At 46.5% G+C, this 22,737-nt stretch overlaps 1 protein-coding gene across 2 annotated transcripts; it reads left to right on the forward strand.

Annotated features, from left to right (window-relative positions):
- The first annotated feature begins 710 nt into the window (after positions 1-710).
- ARIH2 (ariadne RBR E3 ubiquitin protein ligase 2) lies at positions 711-20,291 on the forward strand. Of its 2 annotated transcripts, none has more exons than XM_075287626.1 (15): positions 711-834; positions 7,647-8,010; positions 11,382-11,449; positions 13,232-13,295; positions 13,495-13,642; positions 13,727-13,848; positions 14,605-14,714; positions 15,257-15,374; positions 16,051-16,101; positions 17,060-17,081; positions 17,266-17,417; positions 17,507-17,650; positions 17,889-17,957; positions 18,041-18,124; positions 19,389-20,291. In XM_075287626.1, exons 2-15 carry the CDS (start codon positions 7,759-7,761, stop codon positions 19,458-19,460), a joined length of 1,476 nt encoding a protein of 491 aa, XP_075143727.1. In that variant the 5' UTR covers positions 711-834; positions 7,647-7,758; the 3' UTR covers positions 19,461-20,291. The 2 variants fall into 2 exon arrangements, with proteins under 2 accessions (XP_075143727.1, XP_075143726.1); XM_075287625.1 differs by having other exon boundaries at positions 718-849.
- Positions 20,292-22,737: the final 2,446 nt, after the last annotated feature.

Raw genomic sequence — 22,737 nt, forward strand, 5'->3', positions numbered from 1 at the left:
ATTAAAGGGTTAATTTTCTCCTTTCTGACAGTGGAAGGCTGTGTATCATGAATCTTCTCTCCAGTGCACCAGAGGGCAGGGGATATCAAAGGGAATCAGATGATCAAAGAGGTTTATCCAGTCCAAATAGGGTGAGAGAGACCCGTGGCCCCCTGGTTTCTGGGCCTTTCCATCGCTGTGACCCCCTATAGTTATGTCACTGCTTCCATCATCCGCGCTTATCAATAACCACACCTTTATGTGTAACTATAATGGGCCATTCATTGCTGGGTGCGATAGTAACTATTACTACCTATGGTCTAGTAGTATAAGCTTTCGCAGTCTTCTGATCCGCCCATTGGACTCTCCCTGATGACCCCCCTCACAAGGTCACAGCTATAGCTCATGGGAAGCCATTTTCAGGGCTTCATCACACAGAAAAGTAAAGTCCAATAATAAAAATATTCATTTAAAAAAACAGAACCTCGCGATATTTCCGCCTAATAATGACAGGATCGCCGCCATTGCTGGGACTTCTAGTTCTCCCGCCTCCACCTTGGCAGCGCCACAAGCTGCGCACATCGACTACGTGACTACTCTACAGCACTAGGCCACGCCCACTACGGCATCCCACGTGACTAGTACGATTACGCAACCTTCACCACGCCCACCAGTGCGCAAACCCCGCCTTAGAATGTTGTCATAGCGGCCGCACTGCCTAGCGGAAGTGACGTAAGAAGGAGCGAAGCACTTCCTGTGTAGGCAGTCGGTGGAGTCTGGCGGAGGTGGAGTGGTCGGGCTGATTAGCGCCGCCTACCCCCGGGACCTTGCGGCGCTGCTGGGTTTGGGACAGAGGTTCGTCCCGGTTAGGTGAGCATGAGAGCGGGGTGTGAAGGGAGAGAGGGGTAAATAATGGGGGAGGGGAGGAGGGAGCTGCGGGCTTACACAAGAGTGAGGGGTAACTCCTGGGGGATGTGAGGGGTAGAGCAGAGCCCGGGCGGGGGGCTCTATGGAGGGGCTGAGTATAAAGGAGCCCTCTAACCTGGAGGAGGGGGCAGCTCATGACCAGGCGGGTTACTATGGTTAGGGTGACCGTCGTGTCATGTGATCAGGCGATGGGGTCACATGACTCATCCTACCAGGCGATGGCGGCTGCTCCCAACTTCGGCGAAGTTTCAGACGGTGCAATAATCGACGCCAAGAACCGGCTGTCACACAAAGTCTGCACCATCTGCCCCACAACAATGGTCGCCCTCTGCAGCCGGAGACCGGTAGTGTAACGTGGACTAACCCTGCCGAGCCCCTACCCAGAGAGCGGACCCCCTGATCGGCAGCGGTGGCGGATTAGTTACATACAGTGGCCACACCTGGTAAAGTCCAGAGCCCCCCTTTAGTCACCACGTTACCCCCTATTCTCAGGATAAGGAGTGAAACGTTGTGACTGCAGGGGGCGGCGGTGATCTTAGGACGGGGTGTGCAGCTGGCAGCCCTACTCAAATGATAGGGGTCACCCCAGCACCAATCACTGCAAAACACCCTTGTCCCCCTGATTTGTGGGGTCCATAGGGGGGTTCCCAGTATTGCAGCAACTCTTTGTTGTTAGGAATGGAGCTGAGCTGCAATTCCAGGCACAACCCGTGGACGGATGTGGCGCTGTTTTTGGAAGAGGAGTAGCCAGTTAATTCTGGACAACCCTCATGACGTGTATAGTAGGAGTGTTACTGAGTATTGTCTCTTTATATTGGGCTTAAAGGGGCTATCCTTAGTTTCCAGGAATGTTGACCTGCCGGGGGCGCCGCTGCTTTCTTGCTTTGCTGGTACTGCAGTGCTGACCCATTGAAGTCTATGGAGCACTGCTGCAGTACCTAAAGCTGCAACTAAGAATTGCAGCGCGGCCCCTTGCATGTAATCATTACTAAGAGCTGTCCTGGAGCAGCTGATCTGGGGGGGTCCCGGGTGTCAGACAATCACAGATCTGATATTGATGATCTGTCCTATGGTTTGGCCATCAGTATTAGAAAGTGGGGGTGCATTCACATGGTGCAGTTAAAACTGCATTGGAAAAGAGTGCTACCCCTGTAAAATTAAGAAATCTGCATAATGACTCTGCATCCTCAGTCCGGGGTCACAAAGGATGAAAACGCTGCAGAATTTGGCAGGGAAATGTTCCTTTACAAGCTGCTGTGACAAAAATACCCCAAATTATTGGGTTTCTCAGGGTTCACTGCAGTTTGGGGGGTCACGGCTGAAACCTGCAGCAATAATTGGTATCCTGCAGGTTTAGTTGCAGCTTGTGGGGGAGATATGATCTGCTGATACTATACAGCTCAGGGCTCAGGTACACAACAGTTGTGGCTCGACCGTCCTGAAATCTTACAGGATCTGCTCTATAAATATTGAGGCATCGTAATGGAATTCGGACTTTACTCCTTGGTTGTGTGCAGGAGGCTAAGGAGCCCTAACCCGGTGTAATCCCTGCCCCGTGTGTCTCTAGTCTTAGGGTACGTTCACACTGCAGATTTTGGGCAGGAGCTGTACTGCTTTTGGTAGAAAGATTTTCTGTTCCCGTTCACTTCAATGGGAGGTTCAGGTGAAATCTGCCCAAACCCCGGGCAGGTGCTTCTGTTTTCCACTGGCTTCCCATTGAAAAGAACTGATGGCAGATTCTGCTACAAAAATTGCACCATGTGGGGGCAACACGGTGACTCAGTTGTTGGCACTGCAGCCTTGCAGCGCTAGACTCCCGGGTTTGAATCCTGCCAAGGACGAAACATCTGCAAGGAGTTTGTATGTTCTTCCCGTGTTTGCGTGGATTTCTTCCCATACTCCAAAGACATACGGATAAGGAAAAATGTACATTGTGATTCCTATATCATATATCCCTATATGGGGCTCACAATCTACATAAAAAACTTACCCTTAAAGAGGACCTTTCATCAGACTGGGTACAGGCAGTTCTATATACTGCAAAAAAAGGTACAAAAAGATTCAGCTCACCCACAGGTTGATATCAGACATCGGCTTTTCAATGGTTAAATTCTTCGGGGTGCACGGCAACACACTCTATTCCTTGAGTGTAATATCTCCACAGCAAAAACAAATTTCTCCGGCAACTCTCCGATGATAAAATATAACTTTTAATCAGAAAACATCATAAAATGACAAAAAATTTGATGTCGATCACAAAATAAAGAAAAAAAAAAATTGTAAACCCCCTAAAAAACGCAGACGCGTTGCGGAACCATCGTTCCTTCCTCAGTGCACTTGCACTTCCCCTTGCACTGAGGAAGGAACGATGGTTCCGCAACGCGTCTGCGTTTTTTAGGGGGTTTACAATTTTTTTTTTTTCTTTATTTTGTGATCGACATCAAATTTTTTGTTATTTTATGATGTTTTCTGATTAAAAGTTATATTTTATCATCGGAGAGTTGCCGGAGAAATTTGTTTTTGCTGTGTAGTTCTATATACTGCTGGAAAGCTGACCGTGTACTGAATTCAGCGCACTGTCGGCTTTCCTGATCTGTGCCCCGGGTAAAGCGCTAGCGGTCCCGGTACCGTAGCTCTTTACAGTCAGAAGGCCGGTCCTGACAGTCAGGTACTTCCTTCTCCACAGCAGCGCCTATCGCGCTGTACAGTGTGAGCGGGGAGGAACGCCCCCTCCCCCTGCTCACAGTGCTCGTCCATAGACCAGAATTATCAGGAGGGAAGGAGGCGTTCCTCCCCGCTCACACTGTACAGCGCTATAGGCGCTGCTGTGCAGAAGGATGTTCCTGACTGACTGTCAGGAACGCCCTTCTGACTGTAAAGAGCTACGGTACCGGGACCGATATCGCTTTACCCGGGGCACAGATCGGGAAAGTCGGCAATACGCTGAATTCAGTGCACTGTCAGCTTTCCAGCAGTATATAGGACTGCCTGTGCCCAAATCAATGAAAGGTCCTCTTTAAGTGGATTATATGCTTTCTTAATTACCCCTCAAAATTGGTCCCCACCCATGTCCTTGTATAGCCTCAGGGAGATTTATTAAATGTGGTTCATATGAAAGATGGGGTAGTTGTTAATGGCAGCCAATCAGATATCAGCTTTTATTTTTACAGGTAGAACATACAAACTCCTTGCAGATGTTGTTCCTGGTGGGATTCGAACCCAGGACTCCAGCACTGCAAGGCTGCGGTGCTAACCACTGAGCCACCATGTTGCCCCCCTTCCTCTCCTCTAGCTTTCATGCTCCCCCTATAGATGCAGTATGGTCAGTTCCTCTCCATCAGTTTGGTAGCTCAGTGGGGCCTCAGTAATAATGGAGGACGTTATCCCAGCCTCAGTCATGTTTTGCACCATTCACATATTTCCATTTCCTTGTGCCAGCCGCCTCACACAGTGACTTGGGTGTTAACTAGAGATGAGCGGGAGTGGCCGGCGCGCAGGGGTTAAGCGGCCGGCGCTGGCTGCATCCATTCATTCCTATGGGAGCGTGCCATTTGAAACTGCCGTTTCAGATAGTATTCGCTCATCTCTAGTGTTATCCCGTTACACTTTACAGGCTTGTATTCAATCTAGTTTGCATGTCGACATTAATGTGGACAAGGCTTTGGATCCAAACAATGTCACTGCGGTATTGGAGAAATAGCACAGGGCAGGAAGTGTTGTCATAGGGACACAAGTGCTGCAAGTATCAAGCAGAGGTGACATAGTATAGAACAGACTGTCCTCTCTCCCCCCTATTATATCCATATGACCCTTTGTATTTGCAAGGTTTTGTATCCATTGTGTCGTCATGTTCCACCTATCAATACAACATCTATATAAAACCTGCCTGAGATGCTTTATGAAGACGTCACCGCCCTCCCCGCCGCAGTCACCGCGCGCTGTCAGTTTGACGGTGTGGGCAGAGCTGTCATTGATTTATCATTGTGGGAGAGACGAGCTGTCTCCATGATGACAGAATTCATCAGACACCTGGAATAAAGTTGGAAGTTTTTTCATTGTAGAAATGTGAAGTTGGTGTAGCATGTCAGTGGCAGGAGCTATAAAGGGCCAGTAACCCAGCCATAAGTACACAGGAACCGTACCAGCAGAATAGTGAGCGCAGCTCTGGAGTATAATACAGGATAAGTAATGTAATGTATGTACACAGTGACTGTACCAGCAGAATAGTGAGCGCAGCTCTGCAGTATAATACAGGATAAGTAATGTAATGTATGTACACAGCGACTGCACCAGCAGAATAGTGAGCACAGCTCTGGAGTATAATACAGGATAAGTAATGTAATGTATGTACACAGTGACTGCACCAGCAGAATAGTGAGCGCAGCTCTGGAGTATAATACAGGATAAGTAATGTATGTACACAGTGACTGTACCAGCAGAATAGTGAGCGCAGCTCTGGAGTATAATACAGGATAAGTAATGTAATGTATGTACACAGTGACTGTACCAGCAGAATAGTGAGCACAGCTCTGGAGTATAATACAGGATAAGTAATGTAATGTGTGTACACAGTGACTGCACCAGCAGAATAGTGAGCACAGCTCTGGAGTATAATAAAGGATAAGTAATGTAATGTATGTACACAGTGACTGTACCAGCAGAATAGTGAGCGCAGCTCTGGAGTATAATACAGGATAAGTAATATAATGTATGTACACAGTGACTGTACCAGGAGAATAGTGAGCGCAGCTCTGGAGTATAATACAGGATAAGTAATGTAATGTGTGTACACAGTGACTGTACCAGCAGAATAGTGAGCGCAGCTCTGGAGTATAATAAAGGATAAGTAATGTATGTACACAGTGACTGTACCAGCAGAATAGTGAGCGCAGCTCTGGAGTATAATAAAGGATAAGTAATGTAATGTATGTACACAGTGACTGCACCAGCAGAATAGTGAGCGCAGCTCTGGAGTATAATAAAGGATAAGTAATGTAATGTGTGTACACAGTGACTGCACCAGCAGAATAGTGAGCGCAGCTCTGGAGTATAATAAAGGATAAGTAATGTAATGTATGTACACAGTGACTGCACCAGCAGAATAGTGAGCGCAGCTCTGGAGTATAATAAAGGATAAGTAATGTAATGTGTGTACACAGTGACTGCACCAGCAGAATAGTGAGCGCAGCTCTGGAGTATAATAAAGGATAAGCAATGTAATGTATGTACACAGTGACTGCACCAGCAGAATAGTGAGCGCAGCTCTGGGGTATAATACAGGATAAGTAATGTAATGTGTGTACACAGTGACTGTACCAGCAGAATAGTGAGCGCAGCTCTGGAGTATAATACAGGATAAGTAATGTATGTACACAGTGACTGTACCAGCAGAATAGTGAGCGCAGCTCTGGAGTATAATACAGGATAAGTAATGTAATGTATGTACACAGTGACTGCACCAGCAGAATAGTGAGCGCAGCTCTGGGGTATAATACAGGATAAGTAATGTATGTACACAGTGACTGTACCAGCAGAATAGTGAGCACAGCTCTGGAGTATAATACAGGATAAGTAATGTATGTACACAGTGACTGTACCAGCAGAATAGTGAGCGCAGCTCTGGAGTATAATACAGGATAAGTAATGTAATGTATGTACACAGCGACTGCACCAGCAGAATAGTGAGCGCAGCTCTGGAGTATAATACAGGATAAGTAATGTAATGTATGTACACAGTGACTGTACCAGCAGAATAGTGAGCGCAGCTCTGGAGTATAATACAGGATAAGTAATGTAATGTAATGTATGTACACAGTGACTGCACCAGCAGAATAGTGAGCGCAGCTCTGGAGTATAATACAGGATAAGTAATGTAATGTATGTACACAGTGACTGCACCAGCAGAATAGTGAGCGCAGCTCTGGAGTATAATACAGGATAAGTAATGTAATGTATGTACACAGCGACTGTAGCAGCAGAATAGTGAGCGCAGCTCTGGAGTATAATACAGGATAAGTAATGTAATGTATGTACACAGCGACTGCACCAGCAGAATAGTGAGCGCAGCTCTGGAGTATAATACAGGATAAGTAATGTAATGTATGTACACAGTGACTGCACCAGCAGAATAGTGAGCGCTGCTCTGGAGTATAATACAGGATAAGTAATGTAATGTATGTACACAGTGACTACACCAGCAGAATAGTGAGCGCAGCTCTGGAGTATAATACAGGATAAGTAATGTAATGTATGTACACAGCGACTGCACCAGCAGAATAGTGAGCGCAGCTCTGGAGTATAATACAGGATAAGTAATGTAATGTATGTACACAGTGACTGCACCAGCAGAATAGTGAGCGCAGCTCTGGAGTATAATACAGGATAAGTATTGTAATGTATGTACACAGTGACCGTACCAGCAGAATAGTGAGCGCAGCTCTGGAGTATAATACAGGATAAGTAATGTAATGTATGTACACAGTGACTGTACCAGCAGAATAGTGAGCGCAGCTCTGGACATTCATTTCCAAGGTATCTGCAGTTACTCTGTGTAATGGGGACATGTAGATCCTTTAGTAAAAGTTAGTGTCTCCCAGCATGACCTGGTAACAGCTGCAGATGGCTGCTATGGGTCAGTGTCTGTTCTGGACTCGCCTTTTGATTCTTGGGATACCTGGTATTATAAGTGTCTTATGATTTCATCTTGTCTTTACTGACTTGCTTTTGCTTTACTTTTCCAGACTATTACTACCCCAGATGGGTGCCAGACACCAGCCCTATATCCTGCTGTGAGGGGGTCATGCACAGGATTTTGTAGTTTTCATTTCTGACCCCTCCCATCCCGATGGTAAAATGTCTGTAGATATGAACAGTCAAGGATCAGACAGCAATGAAGACTACGACCCTAATTGCGAGGAGGAGGATGAAGAGGAAGATGACGACCCAGGAGACATAGAGGATTACTATGTGGGGGTTGCTAATGATGTGGAGCAGCAGGGGGCAGACTCTTTTGACCCTGAGGAATATCAGTTTACCTGCCTCACCTATAGGGAGTCTGAGAGTGCCCTTAATCAGCAGATGGCTACCCTGGCGTCTCTGATAAAGGTGAGCGGTGTTACATTGCCTTCCTGTGCTTGTTAGGGGTGCAGTAGAGCTGCTTGGGATATGGTGGGTAATTAAAGGGGTCGCCATCATATTTTTTTTATTGTTTAAGGCTAAGGCCCATGTTGCAGAAACACAGCTTTTTTTTGTTGCAGATTTTACTGCGGTTTTTGAGCCAAAGCCAAGACTTGTTACAAAAGGAATGGGAAATGTGTAGGAAGTTCTTGCACTTCTCTCTTCTGCTCAATCCATTCTTGGCTTTGACTGAAATATCTGCAGCAAAATCTGCAACAAAAAAAGCTGCATCTCTGCAATGTGGGGCCTCAGCCTAAAACAGTTTTCCTTCCCCAAATCATCTTTCATACGGATGACCTGTCGAGAGGAAAGGTCACAAGTATGCAGTCCATCGGGGTCCGAACACTTGGAACATCTGTGCTAGCAGCGTCCAAGTCCCAGAAGCTGCTAGTGAATGGGCACTTGTGCAGCGCCGCACTTATACAAGTGATAGGATTGGCACAGCAGCCCCCTCCACTGCATAGCGGTGCTTTCAGAAAATTGCAGCACTTCTTCTATTACTTGTATAGCAGAGGTGCTGCACTCGATCCCTGTCCATTAGCAGCTTCCGGCACTGAGAGACTACTGCAACAGCTGATCTGTGCGGGTCCAGGTGTCAGACCCTGATGGATCATGTTCTAATGACATCCTAAGGGTAAGTCGTGAGTATAAAAAAATTGATTTTGAGTTGGAAAATCCCTTTAATGCTGCTGCCGAAGGGGCCATAAACATCAAAAAAATCTTGACTGTCCTTTCCCTGGGGCAAGTGGAAGGTCTGGTCTTCTGTTTATAGGTCACTCACCCTGTTTGTGCTAGGTGAACGCTGCAGCCAATCACAAGCCTCAGCAGCGACCTCTTCACAAACTGAACACGACTGCCAGGAAAATGGTGTCTGTAAAGAGGTCACCGCGGAGGCCTGTGATTGGCTGCAGTGGTCACCTGGCACAAACATCCTGTAATAGAAGAACTGGATTTACTGATGTTGATCATGGGAAGAATATGCAAATCTGTCTTCCATTATGTAAATAGGAATACACTGCCTCAGTCATGCAGCCCAATAGAGGGCGCTCCCTTTAACATCATGCCCGACCTTCATGGAAGACAGATTTGTATATTCTTCCCATGATCCTCGTCACAGTGGAGCATCTATGGCTTAATAAGACTCCACACACATTACTGCTGTTGGAAATGGAGGATCAGGGAAAGGTGAGAACTTTTTTTTTTTTATTTTTAATGTTCATGGCTCTTTCAGCAGGTCTCTCAAACATTGCAAAATTTGTTGCGCAACCCCTTTAAAAGTTCCTCTACTTGTGACACTTACCTTATCTTACCTGAGCTGACTGGTCAGTGTAGGAGACTTTGCAGCTGCCTCTACCTGGGAAGATTCTTGTTATTCCCTCCATCCCTTCCCCTCCCCCCAAGTTAATTTGCATACAGGACTATGGAACAATAGAGGGTCAAATTTCCGGAATGTGGAGGGGGTGGCAGGGCAGGGTTCAAAAGTATTTAGCCTGAGACCCCATGACTCTGCACGTGAAGGGACCTCCTCCAGGGCAGCTCTGATCATGGTGCTGGGGACCTTTGGCCTTATTCACATGGCAGTGTTTTGTCTGTGTTTTGTAGCTTGGATCTGTCTTATCTCTGTATTGTCTCCTCTCCTGGGTCTAACTACAAACACTGATGTAAAATACTGATGTGTGAGTAGGACCTTAAAGGGGTTGTGCCAACTCAAGTTATTCCCTATTGAAGGTGGGGGAAGGGGTCAGAGCTCATCGCTCCATCATGGGATATAGTCAAGTGCTGTATACAGTTCGGTATAAAATGAACAGAGCATCAGGGCGCATGCTTGGTCCACTGGTCTGGAACCCCAATCTCAAAACATGAAGTTGTCCCCTACAGTTTGGATTGGGATTAGTCTGTAAAGTTAGTGCAGCCCCTTTAAAATGACTTCTTGCTTGTGCCGCCTGCACGATCCTCACCTTTACACCGCCCTCCGCTCCTCTATAGCGCACACTCAGCAGTTTTCATGTTGTCAGACTGCTTTTAAGCAGGTTGCTCAGTGACTAACTGCCCCCTCCCCCTTCTCAATACCTTTATATAAGTCTGTGGAATCCCTATAGCCCTGGTGGTGGTGGGGGCATTATGGGATCTCTTGTTTATATGCTGTGGCGTTCCCCCATCTGACTGCATTGGGATTGATCCTGTTCCTTATACTTCTGGTGCTATAGACTGAAGTACGTTCCTCTTTGCTTCTGAAGTAACTGCTGAGTGTGAATACAGCTCATGGTGACTGCATGTAGCAGAGACTTATGTGCTGCATTATGAAATTATATAAGGGTCTATTAGCTGTGTCCAGTCCATTGCACCTTGTGCTGCTGTTTGTGGTTGCACATTGCCAGGGACAGTGCCATCGGCTCTTATATCAGACTCTGCTGGTGAAGGGTTAATGCAGCGCCCGCCTGTGGGCAGTGATAGGGTTGCAGGTAGTGTGATCCTGCCCACATGCTGACTCATCTCCCTTACCGATCCCTCTATGTATGACATCACTGACCCCCCCCTCCCCTGTATCAGTGGCTGCACTCTCCGGTGGTCTCTCCTGCACCGAGGATGTTTGTTCTCCCTGTGCTGGGGAGATTTTCCTATGAACAGTGCAGCTTCTTCCCTCCACTTCACTAATCCATCCACGTCAGTCTCCTGGCATGTAAAAAGTTGAACGATTTGGCACCAAACACCTTTAATCCAAAAATTGCCACAGCAGGAGAGGCCGCGACATGCCCACCTTAATTTACATCTAAGATTGCCATGAATTGCATCTGATCATCGCTGGGGTGGATTGTCATGTTTGTTGGCCCAGCAGCTTATAAATGTGTTGAAGCCCATGTGAATAAATTTTGAAGCTTTTACTCCAGCTCGTACCTTGGATTAGGCAACGTTGGTCCCTGTATTTGCACAAATCCCCCTGCCCCCTTCAGGGGTGTCCACATTGATATGAGGGATCATTTACTTTGCCCCAAAAAATAATAATTTGACCAGGAAAGCTCCTGCTGTATATATGTCAGATGTAACGACAGTCTTATTAGCGACATCACTTCCATCAGTCATGTGGTCCTAATGCTGATCAGTCCCTTTCAAGTGAATGGGACTGAGCTGCAATACCAAGTACAGCCACTACACTATGGATGGCGCTGTGTCTGGTATCACTGAAGCAGCTGTAGGGTTATCCAAGCACCACAGTTCTTGTTTTTATAACTCCCAGTTATCATTGATTTCTATGTCGGATTATCGGAATTTCTCTAACTTTTACTTGTTCGTTTTTCTAGGTATCCCATTCAGTGGCGAAGCTCATCCTGGTTCACTTTCATTGGCAGGTGTCGGAGATATTAGAGCGGTGAGTATCACCTGCTGAAGCCTCATCCCCCTCCTCCCCCTCTAATGTATCCTAAATCCTATAATGATGTTTCCTCTGCTCCCTGCACATTGATTTTCACCTACAACTTCCATTAGAAAATCAATTCACCCTGCGGGTTTTTTCTGATCCCTATATTGGCGCTGAGGTTTAATGACTTCTAATGGTAGCAAGTTTTAGGAACCGATCGGTCGTCTTGTTTCTGCCTGTCATGGAAGTTTTCTGCACAATAGGCAGGTAGACGGGAAACCTATTTCTGGTAGATATTTTGTGGTGTTCCACTTTTTCCATACTATACTACACTCTTCCTTATTAACATTGGGCCTCTTACTCCATTCACATCCAGAGCTGCTGATACTTACTAGATGTGAGTGGAGTAAAGGTTTGATATTACTCAATAAGAGATGTGAAGGAGGTCGAGCTCTTTACTGATAGGGCTAAGCTACATAACACAAAGGGTCATGGTGCAGATATTGGGCGCCGGAGCAGATACAGTGACAGCGGAGGGGTAAGATGGTTCTTGCACAGGACTGTCCACGGTTTCTCAGATGACCGCAGGCTCAGCGTTTCACTCCGTATCCTGTTTCATAGTTGCAGTCTTTCCTGCTGCAGAGGTTCAGTATATAGCACTGAGTGTCTGAGCCCGACTGGTATATACTGGTCACGCACACGCCTTTATTGCAGGCTACAGTATGTACACACTTGTGGTTTTTAAGTGTACAGGTCACAACCCCCAGGCTAGACTTGAAGTATGGCACTGCAGGTTACACTAGCCTGACAACTTCTGCCTGAGTGACAGAGCGATCATGGAGGAAACCCGTGCAAGACCCCCTGAGTATGAAGCAATCGTCAGAGCTGCCTGGTGATTCCTTAAAGGAATCCTATCATTAAAATGCTATTTTTTCTGGGTACCACATCAGAATAGTCTTAAAGGCTATTCGTCTCTTCCCTTTAGATGTGTTCTCTGCGCTGCCGTTCTGTATAAATGCCTGTTTTCATCAGTGTGCACATGAGTTCTCTCGCAGCACTGGGGGCGAGCCCCAATGCTCAAACAGCACTAGGGGTGTCCCCAATGCTGCGAGAGAACTCTCCAGCGCCGCCTCCATCTTCTTCTGGAACGGCCTCTTTTTGCATCTTTCTCCGGCGCTGGCTTCAAACTTCTAGGCCTTGGGCAGCCGACTGTGCACGCCCACTGGCCACCAGAAAATGGCCGCTTACAGTACTGAGTAATTTTCTTGTGGCCGGCGGGCATGCGCAGTCTGCTTGGCCCAAGGCCTAGAAGTTTGAAGCCAGTGCCGTAAGAATAAGAAAAAGATGTTTTGTATTGATCTAGCCACAGGATAGACCATCAGTATGTGATCTGTGTGGGTGCGACACCCAGACACTACAGGGATCAGCTAGTCCGGGCACTGGGATTTACAACAGTGGTCAGAGAGCTTTTGCGGGCGCCTCCTATTTAAATAATAGGTGTAGCCCTACAGCCCTGTCCACTGCTCTAACGTCCAGCTGATCTGTGCAGGCTGCGGGTGTCAGACCCCCACTGATCATAGGAAACATTCATTTGGGCCAGAAAATAACCCCTTAAAGAGCTAGAATCTGTGGCTATCCCTGTACAATATTCACCAATGCAAGAGGCCCTTGTCGTCCTAGTGCTCCCTACTCCTGGGGACACCCCTGTGAGCTGTGTACATTGGCGGCCCGCTGGTGTCTCCACATGCCTGACTCCATGCCTCCTTATGATCTCATTGTTTCTCTTCCTTCTAGGCATAAACTGAATTCTGTCCAGTTGTTGGTTGACGCCAGGGTTGAGCCTCTATCGTCTAAACATGTGAGTTCTTTGTATACATTTTTTTCATTTCTTAGTGTTGTGGGCGACTTACTCAGTCCAGATCCTTCAGCTGCGAATGTATCCACCATGTCCGCCTCCAATATTAAAGGTTTCTTTCATTGCTGCGATGTATCTAAAGTAAAAAAAAAAAAAAATGCGAGTTTGGTTGTTTTTTTTTTTTTTTTTGCTGTGTCCTCAGGTTATGGCACATTCCTCCCATCACTGCGCCGTCTGCATGCAGTTTGTCCGGAAGGAGAACCTCCTGTCCACCGCCTGTCAGCACCAGTTTTGCCGCAGCTGTTGGGAGCAGCACTGCACAGTCCTAGTGAAAGATGGAGCTGGCGTCGGTAAGATTCCCGCACAGGACGTCTTAGACTTGCTGCTTCTTAACTGGGACGATTCTTATTTCTTATTGTATCTCTCTCCTTAAGGGATCTCCTGCATGGCCCAGGACTGCTTGCTCCGAATGCCAGAAGATTTTGTGTTTCCTTTGCTGCCCAATGAGGAGCTGAAGGACAAATACAAGCGATACCTATTCAGGGACTATGTAGAGGTATGTCTGCTGCAATCATTGGCACTAGATGATCACTGGTGGACCAACATCAAGTGAGTAGGGTCTGCAGCATACCCAGTAGTTGTGGGGCCACTGTGCATAAAACAAAACCAGGGGAACTAAGCAAGTACCGCGGCCTCTTTATACTTTGGATGACAGAGATTCACCCCCATCAACAATAGGGTGGCGGCATATTTGTATGATATGCCTTCATGTCACAGCACAGGTATATTGATTTTAAGTAGAGATGAGCGAGTACTATTTGCAACTCCTGTTTCGAATAGCACGCACCCATAGGAATGAATGGACGCAGGGGGTTAAGCGGCCGGCCGCTGGCAAAGTCTGCGTGCCGGCCGCTTCCATTCATTCTTATGGCCGTTTTGAATAGTACTCGCTCATCTCTACTTTTAAGGGTTATTCCGGTTTTGGCTGCAAGGCACCAGTCACAAGGGGGGTGAGACTTATGGGAACAGGTGAGGGATGCTGTGTCTTTAACTCCAATAGAAGTCAATAGATCCTATGGAAAAAGCCTGGGCATGAAGGAAATCTCATAGAACTGCACCAGTCATTCCGGTCTTGGTCATAGCTTACTATCCCTATAAATCAGGTCAATCCTACATATTATTATTACTGCTGCTCTCTATAGAATTTTGTCCTTTTGTTTTTTTTTTTTTGCTTCCCTGATGATTGGCTCCCTCCATAACACAATCTGGAGGGGGATGAATGATTTCTTATGTTTTTCGCCTCCTCCCCCAGAGCCACTATCAGCTACAGCTCTGCCCCGGTGCTGACTGTCCAATGGTCATACAGGTTCAGGAGCCAAAGGCTCGTCGAGTGCAGTGCAATAGGTGCAGCGAGGTCTTCTGGTAAGTGCTTCTTTAATCCTAAACACATTAAGGTATTTTGGGGTTACCACCACCTTTACCTAATCCATGCAAATCCAATGTATTTCTATATAGTTTCCCTATAATGTATCGGCAGTATGAGCAGATTCTCTTCTCGTCTAAGGTGGACCTGCCAATATTAAACACCTCTCCATAGATTTCTTTGCAGACCATGTAAGGAAATCATTTGTATTACAGGAAATATGGAAGTGAATGTATTGTGTCCTCCCTAAATATCCTTCAGACCCAAATGGGTTAACGTTTCAGGAAAAAGTCTGAAAACCTGCACGGTCTGCCAGGGCTATTTATAAAGGGCTGCTGGCTATGCAGTGTCTATAAACCCCTGCCATTTACTCTGACCCTGATGGTATTGCTCTTCAGATCCTGCCCTTCAATATTACACATGTAAACATTGCTGCCTCATAAATGGTGTAGGCTCCCTTTTAGGGCATTGCCTGCTATTGTACGCAGTTGTCGTGTCCTACTTTGTCGGTAACCTCTCTGCTTGTTAAAAATTCATTCAGCTTCCGGTGTCGCCAAATGTACCACGCTCCCACAGACTGCGCCACCATCCGGAAGTGGCTAACGAAATGTGCGGACGACTCTGAAACTGCAAACTACATCAGTGCTCACACTAAAGACGTAAGATGGGAATCGTACTGGGTGGGTTAGGCTTGTGGGTTTTCAGTTGTGTGTCATTCCATACTCATGATGCTTTTGCTTGTACAGAGGGTTGGGTCTGGGCCCTATGCACACAACCAAGTGTGCCACCCAAGGAGGCTTCTGATTCTCTGATCTGATGCAATCAGTCCTATCCTGCGCCATAACATCTGCATGGTACCCCCTATTGAAATCTTTGGGGACAATCTGTTCTTGTGCGCCCTCCTGCTCTACAGTCGTATGCTTACAAGAAGTTCTACTCTATCTTTACCCTCCCAGTCTATCCCAGTCACCCCAGGTCCGTGTCATCCGCAGCCTGCTCTTCAGACAGGGAGCATGTTGGCTCCGGACTTTGGTGCTGGTATGAAGTACAATATGTCTTTAAGAGCCTGGTATTTCTCGCAGCTGTTTGCTGTGTCAGAGCTCCCCGTCCGGGATCCAGCTTCACGTCAGCAGTGCAGCAGGCTCACGGGGTTGCATCATTCTAGAAAACCTCACCCACTATCTTTATATGCCCCCACTTCACACTGATTTGTGGCAGGAGGGCGGCGGACCCCTAAAGCCAGCTATATTAGGGAAATGTTAGAGAGATAAGGGGCAGGTGCCGCTGCTTCTCTCCGCTTACTCTGCACTTTTTATTGTATGTTTTTTCCTATAGTGTCCCAAGTGCAATATCTGTATTGAGAAGAATGGAGGTTGCAACCACATGGTGAGTAATTGTGGGGGATGGGTACAGTCATTGGCATATTAAAGGAGTTGTCTAGGATTTTTTTAATTTTTATTTATTTATGGCTTATCCTTAGGACAGACCACAGCTTTTTTTTTTTTTTTTTTTTTGGGGGGGGGGGGGGTACATCGGTCCCTGTGCTATACAGTATACAGAGCTGGAAATGGATGGCGTCATGTCTAGTATAGTGGCCGGGAACTGTTACTGCAGCTTAGCTGTCATTGAAGTCAATGGAAACGGAGCTGCAGTGGAGGCCACAGCCACTATACAGGGTGGAGAGCTATCGGCCATAAATCAATTCCTGAACAAAACCTTTAATTTTATTTTTTTTTATTAGTGACTTTTCTTCAAAGAGGTATTTGATCTTCTGATGGTGTGTAGCTGCATAGGATCCCAGTCATCCATTGTGTAACTACAATACGGCCCCTTTGACATGAATCAAACTGTACTGCAGTCTCTGGGTGCCTGGGCTGCCATTGCAGGGAAAGAATAAAGGGGCTGTAGTGGTAAAGCAATGATACCTCTCCGTCTCACAATTCGTTCTGATCTAAGGATGGGTATAGTCACTTTACAAGGTGCAAGAGCCCTTTTAATCCTATATGGCTTATCCCCCTATATGCTAATAATGATACAAGAGGGTTCCAAGTATCATTGCGTTGACCCTTGCCTTAAAGGGAAGATAAACCATTGAAGAGTTGTCCACGCTATCCTAGACTATAAGGGAGGGTTGTGCCTGTGTACTGTCATGCCCTAAGCCAAGGCAGGGAGCCATAACTCCTGTTCTTCAGCTAGATGGTTGTGTAAGTATTTCAGACCCTTATAGTGCATGCTAGGGATAGGCCCTGAATGTCATTTGGCAGGATACCCCCTTTAAGCATTTCTTGTACTGACCTGAGTGTGTTTGGATGACCCTCATGTAACACTGTTTTATTTCTTACAGCAATGCTCAAAGTGCAAGCATGGTAAGTAACCTTATATATCCGTCTATACATCAGATTAGATGACGTTCTGTTTGTGCAGCTTTGACAGGATCCCTATACTAAGCAGCCATTACACTGGGACAGATGTTTCAAAACCTACATCTCCCATCATACAGTGAGAGCCACATCATGGCATCAGAATAACATAGTCATTGTATGTCGGCAGACTTCTGCTGGATGTGCCTTGGGGACTGGAAAACGCACGGCAGTGAATATTACGAGTGCAGCCGATATAAAGAGAACCCCGATATTGTAAACCAGAGTCAGCAGGCTCAGGCCAGAGAGGCCCTCAAGAAATACCTCTTCTACTTCGAGAGGGTAAGAAAGCATCACCTGGGAGTCCACGAATTGGAACGCACGATCAGATGTTGCATCTGTGTGAACATCTCTCATTCTCCTCCTGACAGTGGGAAAACCATAATAAGAGTCTGCAGTTGGAGGCTCAGACCTACCAGCAAATTCAGGAGAAGATTCAGGAACGGGTAATGAACAACCTTGGCACCTGGATAGATTGGCAGTACCTACAGAATGCTGCAAAGCTGCTGGCAAAGGTGAGACATTCTGGATTGTCAAGCCCCACCTGGGAACCTGTATAAGGAATAACGTCCATTCTGCAGGCCTAGCAAGTCATTGTTATGTACAGATTCCAAGACCAGTCATAACTAGCACTTTGTAGGGCCAGATCTGAGGAAGTTCTGTATTTTATGGGCATAGCCACCAGATCTGGTAAACTTTGTGTATTTCATTAGTATCAGCCAGTGACCCCAGTTCTGTTTCCTCTACATCCAGTGCCGATACACTCTGCAATATACATATCCCTATGCTTACTACATGGAGTCCGGCCCACGCAAGAAGTTGGTAAGTTCTCAAGTGCAGTCCTGTCTTTAGTGGTTATAACCGTGCTCATTTCTGTCATCTAAATTTTTTAAATTTTTTTCTAGTTTGAGTATCAGCAGGCGCAGCTAGAGGCCGAGATCGAGAACCTTTCCTGGAAGGTAGAAAGAGCCGACAGCTATGACAGAGGGGTGAGTACGGGGTTCTGGTTTCCAGGCAGGCGTGCATACTACGGCAATCCATGTCAGAATGGCCATGTAATCCTTTGACAGTTTTCTGGCCCAGTTAGCTGGTGAATACATTGGACTCATGTGCAATCTCATTTTTTAGCCAGACTCATAGAATGCAAATTTTAATATTGGGAAATATTTCTAAGGATCAGACATTTGACATTGATGACGATAGCTGTCATAACTAGATTGAGGCTGGGAGAAATCTGCATACTCTATAAGTAGGATGTCCAGGAATTGGTTATGGGTCAGGAGGGGACTCCCATCTTGTAAAGCGATGGCATGTCTACGCTTTGGTTTGGGAGCTTCACTGACCCATAGTATGAATTGCTGATGTTGCAGGTGGCCCTTCTATGGTTCTATGGTGCATAGAGCGCCCCCTTAACAAAATAAAGAAAAACCGTGCTGTGACCGCTTCGTTCCCAGAGGTCAGGCCTTAAAATCATGGTATATACGAGCAATGTGCCAGCACTTAGGGAAATCCTGGTAATTTTATGTCTGGAAGGGGGGACATTAAATGGGTTTTCCAGGCTAAATAATTGAAGACCTGTCTTTAGAATTGGTCATCCATTAAAGATTGGGAGGGGTGCGGCATTGTATAGCAGCTCATACTCATTCACTTGAGTAGGACCGAGCTGCAAACCGGCCACGTCACCAGTGAACATGATGGCACATTGCCTGTGAAGTGGAAGTGGCACTCGGAGCTGCTGGCACTGCGAACAGCGCTATACCTGATCCCATGCTGAGTGCGGTATTGCAGCTCAGCCGTGTTCCTGGGTTGTAGTACCAGACACAACCCACAGGCATATACATTGACTAGTATCTGTGCCTGTTATCGCAGGCCATATGAGTGATATACATGTCAGATGGCCTGTAACGTGAAAGTGACTCTGCAATCTTCCCGACCTATGTTAAGCTATATGTGCTAGGTCCGCTGTAGGATCATCCGTGTTCTCCCTGTGTCTCCACGGCCCCATTCATTCCCATCCCTGAGCCCAGGCTGCAAAGTGAACAGATACCGGACCGGTCCTGAGTTTGCCCTGGGACTCACGGCTGCAACCACAAGCCCACGATAATACATGGGTGTGTAAGGGACCATAGAAGTGAATGCGCCCGCTGTGACATTGCTATCACACTGATTATGAACACAGTAGTATACATGGAGCCTGGGTAACCCCCAACTCTGCATGGTGACCAATACGAACGCCTGTTTTTTCCTCCCCAGGATCTGGAGAACCAGATGCATATAGCCGAGCAGCGTAGAAGAACATTGTTAAAGGACTTTCACGACACATAAGCGGCCGACGCATTTTCCCTAGGAAAAGTGAGCGCATGTTATGGTGTGAGGAAGACTCGATGCTGCAAGGAACCCCGTAGCTCTGAGGAATGTGAAGAAAACCAGAGACCCCACTTTTCTTACCCGCTCGTTAATTTTTGGATCGTGGTCCGTTGGTATTTTTCCTCCCCCCTCTCCTTTATAATTTTTTTTTTTTTTATGTCCCTGACTTCTTCCTACCCCCGAGTAGATGCTGTCAGCGGCGCGGCCGTTCCAGACATCGCTCTTTCCCTATTTTTTTTCTCCCCTTTCCCCTTCTCCTTTAACCCTTCCAGCGCTCCACCAGCCTGCAGAGAATTGCTTGGGCAGTGAAAGGGTCGATCTTCAGTTTTTGGTTTTTTTTTGTTTTTTTTTCTTTTTTTTTTTTCCCTTTGTTCCGGATGGCAAGTGTTGGAAAAGTAGTTCAATTTTTTGAATGGCTGTTAATAGAATTAGATTATTATGGAAAAATGTCATTTTGAACTGTTGTACAATTATACAGAAGAAAAATAGAATTACAAAAAACACTTTTTAAAAACATTAAGTGCGGGAGGTTTTTTTTTTTTTTTTAACTTTTCCTTCTGTCCCCACGTACCCCGGTACTACAATAATGGATGGGATGAGTCTGGGGTTACTGGATCTCCTTTATACACTGCTTTAGTGGTGTCTCCACATCAAGCATGGGCTGGGTAATCTCTGCTGTCCCTTCTAGTTCGCTACAATGTATCAGTGCAGGTAACAAGAATTAGAGTGGAATTGTAGAAAAACATTTGCAAAGTTAGTGTAACCTTGTAGGGCTGTAAGGCTGCGTATGCTTGGAATATTTGCTCAAAATTATTTAATAGAGTTGAATTTAAAAAAAAAAAAAAAAAATTTAATAAAATGGCAAAAAAGATAGCGAACCCCATGTCCGACTCCCTAGAACTAATGTCACCCAGCACTGCTAGCCCAGGATCGTACCCTCACTTCTGTCCCAGCCCAAATCTCACGGCTTGTACCATTGCCACCATGGCTGCCAAACCAAGCCTGTGACTCGAGAGACGCCTCTGATGTATTCCCGGCCTTCATATTGGTAATGGGTTCCATCCACAATGAGCCCTGCTTTGAATGAAACAAAGGTATGATTATAATGGGATCCAAGCCAACAACTGGTAACCTCCATCTAACACTATGCAACACCAAATTATAAGAGAGTGCTGTCAGAAACACAGACAGGGGGCAATACGGTGGCTCAGTGGTTAGCACTGCAGCCTTGCAGTGCTGGAGTCCTGGGTTCAAATCCCGCCAGGAACAACATCTGCATGAAGTTTGTATGTTCTCCCCATGTTTGCGTGGATTTCTACAAAGACATAATGATAGGAGAGAAAAAAATGGGGTTCACAATCTACATTACATCCAAGTGTGAAGTTCTAGAACTTTCTAATATACCTTGTATTTCAATGACAAGATCTCTGCCTGCTGTGAATGTGGATGCTGGTTTCCATTCAGAGGCAGTATCCGTGTACATGGCTGGTCCTGCTGTCGGTGGAGACTATCGTATTCAGTCTAGACAATGCTCTGAGAGCCCAACATGTAAGCGGCTGCTGCACAGATCTCTCTGCTGGTTTGTCACAGTGTACCAGTCTGGAGTCCAGGCTCTGATAGCAAACAGATCCGGAAAATGAAAGACCTCTGGATGCATTACTACTGATTCTTCTGGCACATAGGTGAACTGTTCGTGCACACAGGTTAGCGGGACGTCCACACCTTTGTTGCTTTTGTCCGTACTTCTGTTTTAGACTTTCCCTCTGATCCTAGGACTAAACATTAAAATGGATCCTGAGGGACCCTGCTGACTATAATGAGGTCCGTTGGGTCTCTATTGTTTTGTTTGTGACTTCACCAGATGGAAAAAGTTGCGCTCCACTTTATGGATATGAGAACGAGACTCTCATAAGAATACATTGAGGGGGATTCATCAAGACCAAAGTATTTTACACTGGTCGTGAAGTCCCCTGCACCAGCGGAGGGCGCTCTTAATTCATGATGAGGGGCTTTCCTCCGGTACCCCTGTGCTTAGATGGGGGTAAATGTTAAATTGTATGGATTTCTTCTGGATAAGGCACAATGTAAGTTTAACCCTTACTGAACCCCATGGATTCATAAGGAAAGAGTGCTTCTTTAAATTTGATAGTAAAATTCCTGGCAGTGAAAGTGCACAATGATCAGAAACGTTCCGGTTGACCTCTAGGGTGCTGCTGCTTTTGGTGTATCAGTACCGATGTCTCATATACCTATAGGGGTGCATGGCTGAGATTCTGTCTTCCTAATTACATCATGGAAGACAGATTTGCATATTCTTCCCATGATACCTATAGTTGTAATATAGACTTCGTAAGGCCCGTGGTGGTCGAGCCAAGGTAAACCACAAAGAAGCCATTCCAGGAGTTGGCCATTAGTGATCGCCTATCCTAAGGACACGCCATGAACGCGCTGACCCCAGTAATCCCCCTTAGATTCTCTCTTACCATTTATCTCCGGTCCTGCCACAATGGCGCCCATTTCTAATAACAAGCGCATGCCTTGTGTCAGTGCCAGCCCTAGTCTAGATAAATGAGCCGCCCGCCCTGGTCGATGCTCTCAGATTAGACAGGGCGGGTGTGTACAGCATGTCACCGTCACTGAATGTGCTGCTATTAATACTCAGGGGGTCGTGCCACCGCCAAGATGAAGACTGTGTGGGATTTGACAAAGACCAGCTCCTCGCGCTGTTATCTGCAGGGAATGCACTTGGTTCAGGCTCTTTGTTTTGATAAATCCAAGATTGCAGATATTTTTAGATGTCGTCTATGTATTTTCTGCACCAGACCCGGCTCACTTGCTCCCCTTCCCTCCTGTCCTAGTTGTATCTGTCTGTGGGAAAGCTGGGTGATGAGCCTGATGATTGTTATAGCTCCGGTATGGCTGATCTCTGGGATTCAGCTGATGTGTATCAGTGGAGTATCTATTACTGCAATCCTGGACAAATCGATCACTCGGAAGAACAGACAATATGGCCGCTCCTCTGCAGGGTGCACCGCGTGGGTAGTCGCACTGAGACTAATGGAGTGGGTGATCTGCATCCCTGTGCTTGGGTTTGTGGCGCTATACCGTACAGGGGCTGGAGGGCTCAGTCAAAATTTTGTCATGGCCCGGTTTTTGTTAGTGACGCCCCTGACCTTGGGCCATACGGTGACGCGGTCATGTGATTCACACTTGAGCGTTCGCCTTTCCGCGTCAC

Source organism: Leptodactylus fuscus, chromosome 9 (assembly GCF_031893055.1).
Source record: "Leptodactylus fuscus isolate aLepFus1 chromosome 9, aLepFus1.hap2, whole genome shotgun sequence".
In the NCBI taxonomy this organism is placed as follows: Eukaryota; Metazoa; Chordata; class Amphibia; order Anura; family Leptodactylidae; genus Leptodactylus; species Leptodactylus fuscus.